Below are 12,920 nucleotides of genomic sequence, written 5' to 3' on the forward strand. Positions count from 1 at the left end.
CAAATGGAAAAATTATTTAGAGAATAGATTCCTAACAATCATCCCTAATGGCTTACAAAGTGCCCTGACGCCTTGTGCCGAGGAACATTATCATTATAGTGTAGTTAACACAAGTATCATGTGCCAATTTCATGTGTTACCTACTGTATTTAGAGAAGAATATTGTTCCCTCATTTCATTGGTAATTATTTGGACTTTGATAACCACACCCACTAACTGATAGATTGAGTTAAGGCTACCAAGGGACTGCTATGTGGACCAACTTCTTGCATTTGTGAATCCTACTTATTGGAGAACTCCATTAACTATTGTGAGAGGACTATCTTTCTTAAATCCTATGTTTTTGAAAAATAGCCCCCCTCAATTTGTATGTATTGTAACCAATGACATTCGGATGCCTAACACATGTTGATCTTATATTGGAAGGAGACCACCTATTACTTCCCCCCCCCCAGGAGAACTCAGGTATTGTGGACACAAATGTTACTCCTTACTCTCTAATCCCATATTAGCGTCCCCTTAGAACCCATATGTAAGGTTTTGCAAGGAATCAAAGATTTACAAAATTTCATAGATAAATGCAATGCTACCTTGATAGAAAATTCTGTTGTTACTACTATTGCAGGAGCTGATGTATAAAAACATGCTTCTCATTCATGGTGGGGCTTTTTCTTTACTAAATCCCCTACTGCTCAAAAATTGTTTTCTGCTTTGTTTAATCCTTTACTTGTCTCCTTGATTATTCTGTTTCTTTTGACTATTTGGAATTGTTGTATAAAATTAAGAAAGCTGCTTATGTAATTTTGCCTTATTCCTGTGCTCTTCAGCCTAAACAATCCTGAGGCTGACTGTTAGGAAATTAAAATGGAGGAAGTTTGTTCAGGTTTCAGAAGCAGGAGAGTAGACCTCTGACCTTCCTGTAAGCACAGCAAGTCAGGTGGCACTTCAGATAAGAAAGGGAGTGGGGTCTTGGAATTCTAAAGCCCTGAGGGTCTGACCAAACCTCAGGGGTCTAAAGAAATCCTATGACTCACAAGGTGAAACAAACAGCATTATAAAATTAGAAGAACAAAACAGAGCCACGTTTTTGTACACAAACTGATGATGAGAATCAGTTTGTGGCCTGAGATTATAAGTGGGAGCCCCCAAAACTGCAATTTGAGGTCTCACCCCAATAGGGACTCCAGATTGCTGTTAAGGAGGGACTTCTCAGCACGGTTTAGTCTGGATGTTGGTCAGCTCAATTTGGTGATGTAGGTGTACTGTTACTTTTTTCTTTTGTTTTTATTTCTTTTCTTTTAATGACTGTATATTTTCTTTTAATGACTTAATGAAATTAAGTCAATTAATCCTTTATTAAATATTGAAATTGTTAATTGTGTATGACAGGTGGTTTCTTTTCTTAAACAAATCCTTTGAACCTAAGTTGAAAGTAAAACTTTTGGCAAAACAGTCTATCATTCCTAATATCTTGAACCAGGTAAGAATCGCATTAAGACCTTTCGAGGAGGAAAAGGAAAAGGATAGAAGAGGATACCATCCTCTCTCATTAAGTGAAAGTAGCCTTTCTCCTTGGAAGATAGAGGTGTAAATACTAGGGTAAAAAAATACTGAAGGGAATGAAGTCAAACCATGGCACAAACTTCAGGAAAGAGGTTCCCTCTGCAGAGGGAGACTATATTAAAATGAAATGCTTTTGGCAAGCAAACAATAGACTCTTGGCTGGCTAGGATAAAGTGATCTGGGTGTAGCAGCATTTTTTTTCCATGGATATATGTACTAGTTTTTTAATGTTGAAAAAAGGGATGCTTAATTTTCAAGGAGGATGTTTTTTGGAAATATCAGGTGATTGGAAAAAGTCCATATTGGTTTACCCTTTTGGGAGACCATGGCTAAACCATCTATATCAGCCAGCTTCCAGCCTCACATGACCATATATTGGGAGTAAAAGGGGATGATTCATAATTTTATGGGATCCCAGCTTCCAGTGTTGGCCTCACCAACCATTTAATATCTAGAGTTCCTGCCATTTCCATCTTCTTATCCCTAGACATTTAGAAGAATATTGTTTACTAGATACAGTATTTTCTCATTAAGGATGGGGTTGTTTGCATGTTATATAATTTCCATATTTTTACTTTAACTTATCTATATAATTATATTTGAATTGAGTTTCTTCTAGACAGTGTATTGTTGAGTCATATATTTTTATCCACTTTGACAATCTCTTTTGTGTGTTCAGACCATTTACATTTAGTATAATGATGGTGTTTTTGGATTTAGACCTGTCATTTTATTATTTGTTTGTTATCTCTTTGTTTTCTTCTCAAATTATTGTTTCTTCTGTTTACTTTCTTTTGGATTATGTGAATATTCTTTTTATATTAATTTTTACTTATGTTTTCTACTATATCTCTGCTGCTGCTGCTGCTAAGTCGCTTCAGTCTGACTCTGTGTGACCCCATAGATGGCAGCCTACCAGGCTCCCCCATCCCTGGGATTCTCCAGGAAAGAACACTAGAGTGGGTTGCCATTTCCTTCTCCAATGCATGAAAGTAAAAAGTGAATGTGAAGTCACGCAGTCATGTCTGACTCTCAGCAACCCCATGGACTGCAGCCTACCAGGCTCCTCTATCCATGGGATTTTCCAGGCAAGAGTACTGGAGTGGTGTGCCATTGCCTTGAACTTTTTATAGGCTAATCTAGGAATTATAGTATACATGCTTAATTTTCTACAATCTACTGAAATCAATATTTTACCACATCAAGTAGAAAATAGAAACAGTATTATAGACTTCTCCCTCCTCCCTTTATGTTGTAGTCGTCTTATGTATTATGTCCACCTACATTGAAAGCTCCATCAGACAATGTTATAATTTTTGGTCTCAATCATACTTTAATAAATTCAAAGGGAGGGAAATTGCCTATTGGAAGCATCCAGATATTTACCATTTTTGTTGCTCATTCCCAAACTTTTAAGTTTCCTTGTAGTATTATTTTTCCTTCTTTCTTAGCTATATTTAGGAATTCTTTTAGTGTAGGTCTGCTAGGAAGAAATTTTCTTAGTTTTCTCTCAGCAGAGATGTTTTACTTCATGTCTGTTTCCGAAAGATATTTTTGTTGCATATAAAATTCTGGATTTGAGGTGTTTTTTTTTTTTTCCTTTCAGTACTTGAAATTTGTTGTGCCATTTTATTTGTGGTTTCTGATGAGAAATATAGTTATTAAAATCGTTGTTTCTTTTTTTATGACAAACTACTTGTCTCTGGCTATTTTAAAGATTTTTTTTGGTCTTTAATTTATAGAAATTTGATTATGTTGATTATGATTTGGGGGTTTATTTGCTTAGCTTTTTGAATTTGTATGTTTATGTTTTTCACCAAATATGCAAAGTTTTCCTCAAATACATTTTCTTCAGAAACTTTTTCTTTGTACTGCATTTTTCTCCCCTCTTTCTGGTTCTTCAGTGACATAAATGTTAGACTATTCTCTATTGTCACTCATGTCTTTGAGGGTCTGCAAATTTTTTCTTTTCAATTTTTTCCCTTTGTTCAACCTGGATAATTTGTTTTTCTACCTTCAAGCTCATTGTCTTGATCCTCTGTCATCTCCACTTGACTGAGTTCATCCAGTGAGTTTTAATTATTATACTTTTAATTCTAAAATTTCCCATTGGTTTTCTTTTATATCTTCTACTTATTTTCTGAGAGTTTCTATCTTCCCATTCATTCTAACTTGTTCATTCATTCTAATTTGTTCTTACCTTCTGGATCATTAAAAAAATTATATCTGCCTTAAAGTGTCTGTCAGTTAGCTCCAATATCTGTGTCATCCCAGCACTGGCATTTATTGTTTTCCCATCTGAGTTGAGATTTTCTTGTTTTTTCATATGCTGAATAATTTTGGGGTGTATCCTGAACATTTTGAAAATTATACCATAAAACTCTGAGTCTTAATTAAGTTCTATGGAGAATGTTAATATTTTAGGCATTTGATCAATTGCATTCATGTTGCCCAAGTAGATTTCTGTGGACGGTGATTTGATGTCAGTTCCATTTTTAAATCCTTTGTAAAGCCATTTAGATCTGTCCAGAATGTATGCCACCCAGTGGCCAGTCTGGGACCTGGGCAGTGGTCTCTCTCTTCATTTAGTTCTTAACTGAACAACTGTTCACTTGTTATTTAAGATCAGATCCATGTATGTGCAACTTGGGAGTGAGCCCAGGAGCTCGCAAGCAAATTTACAGAAGTCACTTAACCGAGTGCTTCCTTTTTCATCATCTGTTACTTTTTGGTCCCTATGGCTCTCCTTTCAGTCCTCTGGACAGAAATCCAGTGTTTTATCTACCCTATTCTGCTGCACACAGTCCACAGCTATATCTATGTTTCAACTAAGAGGAAGGAGAACAAGGAATAAAACAGCAACCAGAGTTCACCCCATTCTTTTGAAATTACAGGTCCTCTGATTGGAGAGAAATAGTCCCATCCTACAGAATTTAAGTCACTTGCATGTCTTTGGTGCTGATGTCCTATAGCCACAGCCATGGAGCTGGGATGCAAGAAAACCAAAAAATAAGACAAAAAGAAAGAAAAAAGTAAGAGATTTTCTCCACTCTTTCTAAGAACTCAGAGATCCCTTTCTCATATCAGGTCAGAACTAGAGGACTTCTCCAGTAGCTCTCTCTTTGACAAAAGTCAGTATCAATTCAATATTGATACTGAAGTGTCAATATCCACTTCTGGGTTTCAGGCTGGCTTGAGTCCAGGCTGGAGGATCCTGGAGTCAAAAAATGTTAAACCCATTACTGGATCTGTAGTATTTCAAATGATGGTCTTCTTCAATCTGTCTGCTGTTTTTTACTTTCAGAATCTTCAAATAGCTGCTCCAGGTATTATGTAAAGGTTTTATGGGTCCATTCAGCTAGAGAGATAGGTTGAAACATACTGATTTTGCCTTAGTCCAATATTTTTAAAATAAATAACATGAGAGCATAAAAGCAAGAATAAAGTGAACAAGATTGCATGTCAAATTTAGTTGCAAGTAAAAAGTTGATATTTTAGTAGTGGGTGCTAAAACTATTCAAATGCTTGCCTCCTGCATGGTAACTGGTAACAAGAGTCAGATATGGATTACCAAGTTCCACACACCAATAGAATACTCAACAGAAGCCAGCATTCATTACTCAGGCTAACTAACGTAGCTTATTTGCTTAGCTTTCCTGAGAAAATATCCTTGCTTCTGCTTTCTGCTGGATACATTTATATATCAGAAATCACTTAATAACCACAATTCCTTGGTTAGAGAGTGGGAATTATTTTCAGGTTAAGTGACTTGTCTACTAAGTGACAAACATTAACTAGATGGATAGGGAGGTGTGATTGGCCTGTTGAGTGGAAATACACTGGGAACTAATGGAAGTAGGAGGATAATTAAGCATTTTTTTCATTCATGGAATAAAGTTGGCATTTATTTTCTATAGTCGCGAGCTACTTACATACTGCAAGCGGTATAAAATGGATGGAGAACTAACTACCTCTAACAAAGACCAGTGCTGACTGACCTTGCTCATTATCCTAACTTTTCCTGAGCTTTCTCAACTTTAAACTCTACCTTTCTGCTAACTTCTGCCATTAGCACAATCTGCCATTCTAGATGGTCTACTCTCTGAAGCTAAATGTTACTCAATACTTAGTACTTTTTCCCATTTCATTTATGCTAGAGTTTAATAAGAAAAAAACTACCCCTGGTCAGAATCAGGTGCTTACAAAACTTTTGCAAGCCTGAAGTAGCAAAAGTCCCTCATTTTAGATTTAGCACTACAGAGAGATATAGTTGCAGACATCCAGAGTCAGCAATCTGCAGAAGTCTGCTGAAGCTTTCAGAACTCCTTCCTAGCATCCAGAAAGGTGGATGGTGTTAGAAAGCAGAATCTTCTGCAAAAACTCATGTCTAGGAAATCTATACTCCCACCTACTGTCATAGGAGAAAGAATATGTCTTTTGTTTCTCCTGCCTTGTAAGAGTATATGTCATTGGTGCAACACTGAACAAATTCAAAACCTAGGCAAGAGCATCTAGGAAGGAAGTATAGGAAGCTCCCTCCTAGGCCTTCTAGCCCTGACAATACAAGAAGAGGACTAAAGGGGGTATGAAGTATTCTTCATTACTAAATCATAACAAATTCTTCAATATTAAATGCCAACAGTTAACATTAACAAACTAATAATGTTTAATTCTGGTGTTAAAAAAAAACTAAACAAAACATGTTTTTCACGTGGCAAGTCAGACCTTGGTTGGTGTAGACCCTTGTGAAAGAATTTCATTAGTCATAACACATTTGGTAATCATGTAGATGCAGTGTTAAGTTTTGATTTTGCACATAGTCTGAGACTACTGAAAATGACAGTATTAAAAATATAACATAAAAGCAAACAAAATGTAATGTAATGACCCTCAATACTGAGATTATTTTAATTACCAGGAGAGGATGTCTCATTCTATTGTTGGTGTTGAATGATCTATTTGCTACAAATTGTAATGCAGAAAACCTCAATGCCGCAAGGAGTCTATAACTGGAATGAACATTTTGGAAAACATTAGAAAACATTTGAACTCACCGTAAATTGAGTTAATGTGGATAGTTGTGATAAACAGTCTTATTTAAAATTGGTTAAAGAATAGAATGTACCCAGAATTTACAGTAAAATATACTTATGTAGAACTGTAGAAAGCATGACACATTTTTTATGAATAAAGGCATTATTATTTTTTCATTAAAAAATCTGAGCAAAGTTAAGGAAAAAATATTTTAACTTGTGGGTATTTTATTCCTACAGATGTGCATATTCCAATGGTTTCTTTTGAGAAATACTCATTTCACACTTGAATAACAACTTAAAATCTATCATTAGATTTAAAATAATTCTAATGGTCTCAAAATGAATCTTAAGATATTTTCTTAAGCTATGACCAACCTAGACTGCATATTAAAAAGTAGAGACATTACTTTGCCAACAAACGTCCATCTAGTCAAAGGTATGGTTTTTTCAGTGGTCATGCATGAATGTGAGAGTTGGACCATAAAGAAAGCTGAGTGCCCAAGAATTGATGCATTTGAACTCTGGTTTTGGAGAAGACTCTTGAAAGTCCCTTGGACTGCAAGGAGATCCAATCAGTCAATTCCTAAACAAAATTGGTCCTGATTATTCATTGGCAGACTGATGCTGAAGCTGAAGCTCCAATACTTTGGCCACCTGACGTGAAGAAGTGACTCATTGGAAAAGACCCTGATGCTGGGAAAGATTGAAGGCAGGAGGAGAAGGGGATGACAGAGGATAAAATGGTTGGATGGCATCACTGACTCAATGGACACGAGTTTGAGCAAGCTCCAGGAGTTGGTGATGGACAGAGAAGCCTGGTGTGCTGAAGTCCATGGGGTTGCAAAGAGTTGGACATGATTGTGAATGAACTGAACTGAACTGAAGATACTTTCTCAGCCTTTCAAAATAGGACAACACCTCTTCTATTATCTCATATTTCAAAATTTCTATTACCTAATATATTCAGAATGAAAGAATTATAAATTAAACCACACACGTGCACATACATACACAGGCGCATATACACATAAACACACATAAACACCCCCAAGTGAAGCATTTTGAAGTTAAATACCTTTTGGAGGATGTTAATGCTGAAAAAAAGATGGAATAATTTCATTTCATCAGAACTATGTAGAACAATATTTACAAATAATGGATATATTACTAAATTTATATGTACAGTGATTTTTAAAAGGGATTATAGTAAAATGAAGTGCAATTTTTGTCTCTGTAGACCAATGCTGTATCCCAACAGTCTGCTATCCATCTACTCAATTGTTCAATTCCAGTATACTTGGATAGCAGCAGAATTACTGACTTATAACCCAGTAGGTAACAGCTTTATCAACTAGTGCCATGCCGTGCTAAGTCACTTTAGTCCAGTCTGACCCTATGCGACCCTGTGGACTGTAGCCTGCCAGGCTCTGCTGTCCATGGGATTCTCCAGGTAAGAGTGCTGGAGTGGGTTGCCATGTCCTCCTTCAGGGGATCTTCCTGACCCAGGGATTGAACCCATGTCTCTTAAATCTCCTTCACTGGCAGGTGGGTTCTTTACCATCAACTAGAATATAGTTCTTACTGTGGGGCTCCTTTTGCCTTTACTCTTACAGTCTCCATTTATTACCATAGTTACTTAGATCAGCCCCTTTCCCTTCAACACCTGCAGAGAGGTTGTTTTATGTATTTCAGATATTCTTGTCATAGTCTAAATTCCTCCCTGGTATCCCCAAACCTCCTAAATGATTGTTTTAAATATTGTATACATTGATGTTCACTCTTTGTGCTATAAAGTTCCACAGACTTTGACAAGTGCATGTTCATGTGTCACGATTACATACAGAAAAGTTTTGCGCCTAAAACTCCCTTGTGCCTGATCTTATCCCAGAACCCTTGACAACTACTGCTCTTTTATTTCCTCTACAGTTTTGTCTTTTATAGAATGTTATATAATTGATTATACAGTCTGTATTTTTGCTACTTGGTAGCTCATTTTGTTTTATTGCTGAATAATATTCCTGAATAATATTCCATTGTACAAATGTACTCCAGTTCATCCATTCACCTATTGAAGGATTTCTTCCAGTTTTGGTGATTATGAATAGGCTGCTATTAACATAAGTGTGCAGGTTTGTAAGTTTTTAACTCAACTGGGTGTAACCTAGGTAAATACCTAGGAGTGTGACTGCTGAACCGGATTATGAGACTACTTATAGCATTGCATGAAACTGCCAAACTCCTTCAAAGCAACTGTACCATTTTCCATTCCCAACAGGAAGAGATGAGAGTTCCTTTTGCTCTGCATTCTAAACAACATTGTCAGTATTTGGTATTATCTGTTTAAATTTTAACTTCTAATATGTATGTAGTGGTATTTCATTGTCATTTTAATTTGAAGTTCCCTAATCACACATGATGTTGAATATCTTTTTATAAATACTTGCCATTTGTATGTCTTTGGTGTGTTGTTTTTTCAGATCTTTGCCCATTTCTTAAGTGGGTTGTTTGTGTTCTTATTGTTAAGTTTTAAGAGTTCTTTGTATATTTTGGAAACAAGTCCTTTATCAGATATGTATTTTACAAATATTTTCTCCTTTCTGTGGTTTGTCTTTTGATTCTCTTAAAAGTGTCTTTCACAGAGCAGAAGTTTTAAATTTCAATAAAGACAACATTTTATTTCATATTATGGTTTTTATATTGTATCTAAAAACTCATCATCAAGCCCAAAGTCTGAGATTTCCCTCTGTTTTCTTCTAAAAGTTCTATAGTATTGTGATTTATATTTAGATCTAAATACATTTTTAGTATTTTTTTGTTAAAGGTATTAGGTTTGTGTCTAGATTTATTTATTTTTGCTTATGGATGTTGAATTGTTTCAGGACATTTTCTTGAAAAGATCATCCTTTCTCCATTGAATTGCCTTCACCCTTTTGCCAAAGATCAGTTGACTGCCTCTGTGTGGATCTAATTTATGTATCTGTTCTTTCATCTGACTTAACTTTTAAGCTTTGTAATAAGTCTTAAAGTTGGGTAGTGTCAGTCCTCTGACTTTGTTGTTTTGTATTGTGTTAGCTATTCTCAACCTTTTGCTTATCCACATAGACTTTAGAATGGTTTCATTGATATCCACAAAACAGCATGATGGAATTTTGATATGGTTACAACAAATATATAGATTGGGTTGAGAAAAACAATGTATCAACAATATTGAGTCTTCCAATCTATGACTATCTTTATACTTCTTAAGATCTTCTTTGATTTCTTTCATTAGAATTTTATACTTTTCCACATAGAGATCCTATACATATTTTCTTAGATTTATATTTAAGTTTTGTTTTGGGGGTGCTATCATTAATTGTATTGGGTTTTCAATTTCAAAATCCAATTGTTCATTGCTGGCATAGAAGAAAACAACTGATTCTTGCAAACTAACTAGCATCTTGCAAACTTGCTCTAATCAGCTATAGTTCTAGGACTTTTGACAATTTTTCTATAGAGAAGATCATGTCACCTGTGAACAAAAGATTGTTTCATTTCTTCCTTCTTAATATGTATACTTTTAATTTCTTTCTTTGTCTTACTGAACCATCTAGGACTTCTAGTATAATCCTGACTTCCTGGCAAAGCATCTAACTTCTCACCATTAAATATGATGTTAGTTTTAGGTTTTTGGTAGATGCTCATTATTACGAAGTTGAGAAAATTCCTGTCTATTGCTAGTTTGCTGAGTATTTTTAAAATGAATTATTCAATCTTGATTTTGTCAAGTATTTTTTTATTAATACAACTATATAATTTTTCTGCTTATACAATCTTCATCATATGGACCTCGGGGGAGGGATCCTAGAGTAAAACCTCAGGAAACTGTGAGGGCAGCCACTAAGACTGGACTACCAAGATTTTTCAACTCTCAAATTGGTCCACACCCAGCCTCTAGCAATTCATTAAAATTAAAAATTTAATCTTCCAATGAGTACACAGCTTCTCTGTTCCTAGTGAATTGGTATTTGGGATTCTTTATATTCACCTGTCTCTCCAGATTTCAGAGTGGCAGTTTGCCCTCTGACGTTCTTTCTCTGATGAGTCTAATGAAAGTTAATGAATCTTAGTTTTCTGAGAATGAAGTCAATGAATCTTAGAATCTGAGTTTTTTTCTTGTTCTGAAAAGGGAAGTGGTGACTTCCATGCTCTTTACATGTCAAAGCTGAAACTGAAGGTAGACCTGAATCTCTTCTTCATGTCTACAATCAAGCAACAAGATTTCAAAACTTCTTGTCCAGTCCCTGCATGCATGCATGCTAAGTCACTTAAGTCATATCTGACTCTTCACAACACTATGGACTGTAACCCACCAGGCTCCTCTGTTTATGGGATTCTCCAGGCAAGAATACTGTAGTGGGTTGCCACGACCTCCTCTAGGGGATCTTCCTGGCCCAGGGATTGAACCTCCATCTCCTGCAAATCTTGCCTTGCATGTGGATTCTCTACCACTGAGCCACTGGGGAAGCCCTGTCCAGTCCCTACTAGCCAGCTAAGGGTTGATATGCCATCCTATTCCCACTTCCTTGGTCTAACACTCTCTGTGGGCTTGTTATTGTTGCTATTCTATCTTTATTTTTATTTTTAAGGGAGCATTACAGTCCTCTAAGGCATTTTATTTGTATGTATTACATCCCTAGAAAAAGAATCCAAGGATTTTCCCTCCTGTATGTTTTTGTCTTGCTTCTTCATGATCCATGATGCCAGCTGAGGTTGTCAGTAAAATGAAACCAAACTGATGGGATGGGAGCAGGTTATTCTGCCATTTTTCTAGATCTTTGAGTTGCACATCATATCTGGGGCTGATCACTCCACACTTATTCAGCCTGCCTGTGACGTTCACAACAATTTTTCCAGCCCTGTGATCATCAATGATTTCAAATTCGCCAATGTAACCATGCTTCATCATCACTGTTAGAAACCTGACGATGACTTTGGAGCATGGCCTAATAAGGACCTGGCGTTTGCCTCTCTTTTTGGCATTGTTGATACTCTTGAGAGCATCAGCCAGGACATTCATGCACACCATTCTGGTGGCATGGAAAGATGGTGGAAAGAGCTATTCTATCTTTAAAGATACGACCTAAAATAATGATGACCACAATGATGACTTAGGAGGACACTCCAAAGGTTTGAGTCTAAGAAAACTTATGTCCTTTGGTTTTTCAGTGTTTTCATGACTGTTCATTAACCGCAATGTAATTTTCACTGCTTTATAGATTAAAAAAATCACAATGACATCCCCAGAACATGATTACCAGCTATAGTAACTGAGATGGGGCAAGTTATGTTTTATCTTTTAATGCTTCTGCTACTCAGGTTTTTTCTGTATATTTCTATTCCAGTTAAGACAGATTTGTATGTATAATCTTTCTCAGATCAGTGAACTAGCACCAAGACACCAAATTTCCATTAATATTGTTACCTTTTTAGAGATAGCCTCTAACTAACCAGGTTCTGACTTGAGCAGCACTGTTCTGGTGAGGTATGTGCTTGTGTCTAAGTCAGTAGGTCACTTGGTATGTCCCTACCTACTTGCTAGAAGTTATATTCTTTATCTCATAGCATATATTGGTACAATAAATGACTGCACCATTGTCATCTTCTCTGGCCATATGATCTCATTCCATCACACTTGAAACTGATGAAAACATTTCTCATGTTTGGGAAATAGGCAAGATGGATACAGAGAGTCAAGCAAAATGAAGAAACATAAGAATATTTTCCAATCTAAAGAACAAAATAAAACTCCAGAAGCAGATGTTAATGAGACAGGTAAGTAATTTAGCTGATAAAGAGTTCAAAATAATGGTCATAAAGATTCTCACTATTGTCAGAAGAATAATACATCAACAAAGTAAGAATGTCAGCAGAGATAAAAATATAAGAAAGTACTAAAAAAAAAAACCTACAAAGATGAAGAATACAATAACTGAACTGAAAATTTTAAATTGAGGAGCTCATCAGTATACTAGATCAAGCATAAGAAAGAATCAGTGAACCTGAAGATAAGGTGGTGGAATTCATCCAATCAGCAGAGGAAAAAGAAAAAAAGGAATGAAAAGAGTAAAGACAGATTAAGGAAATTATGGAAAAGGAGCAAGCAGCCCAATATATATATTGTAGGGGTCTCAGGAGGAGGAGATAGAGAAAAGGGGGAAGAAAGCTTATTCAAAGAAATAATAAATGAAAATTTCCTTAACCCATGGAAAGAAACAGATATCTAGATCTAGAAAGCTCAGAGAGTTCAAATAAGAAGAATCGAAAGTGACCCACACTGTG

The 12,920-nt window shown here is 35.9% G+C and overlaps 1 protein-coding gene across 1 annotated transcript; it reads right to left on the minus strand.

Annotated features, from left to right (window-relative positions):
- Positions 1–9,412: 9,412 nt before the first annotated feature.
- LOC138439696 (small ribosomal subunit protein uS8-like) lies at positions 9,413–11,667 on the minus strand. Its single transcript, XM_069588807.1, has one exon. It carries the CDS (start codon positions 11,665–11,667, stop codon positions 11,275–11,277), a length of 393 nt encoding a protein of 130 aa, XP_069444908.1. The 3' UTR covers positions 9,413–11,274.
- Between the last annotated feature and the right edge of the window lie 1,253 nt (positions 11,668–12,920).

This window comes from Ovis canadensis, chromosome 4 (assembly GCF_042477335.2).
Source record: "Ovis canadensis isolate MfBH-ARS-UI-01 breed Bighorn chromosome 4, ARS-UI_OviCan_v2, whole genome shotgun sequence".
In the NCBI taxonomy this organism is placed as follows: Eukaryota; Metazoa; Chordata; class Mammalia; order Artiodactyla; family Bovidae; genus Ovis; species Ovis canadensis.

Bases quoted from the DNA above. Each gene is read 5' to 3' on its own strand.
- LOC138439696 (XM_069588807.1), bottom strand. From the start codon at position 11,667: ATGGTGTGCATGAATGTCCTGGCTGATGCTCTCAAGAGTATCAACAAT.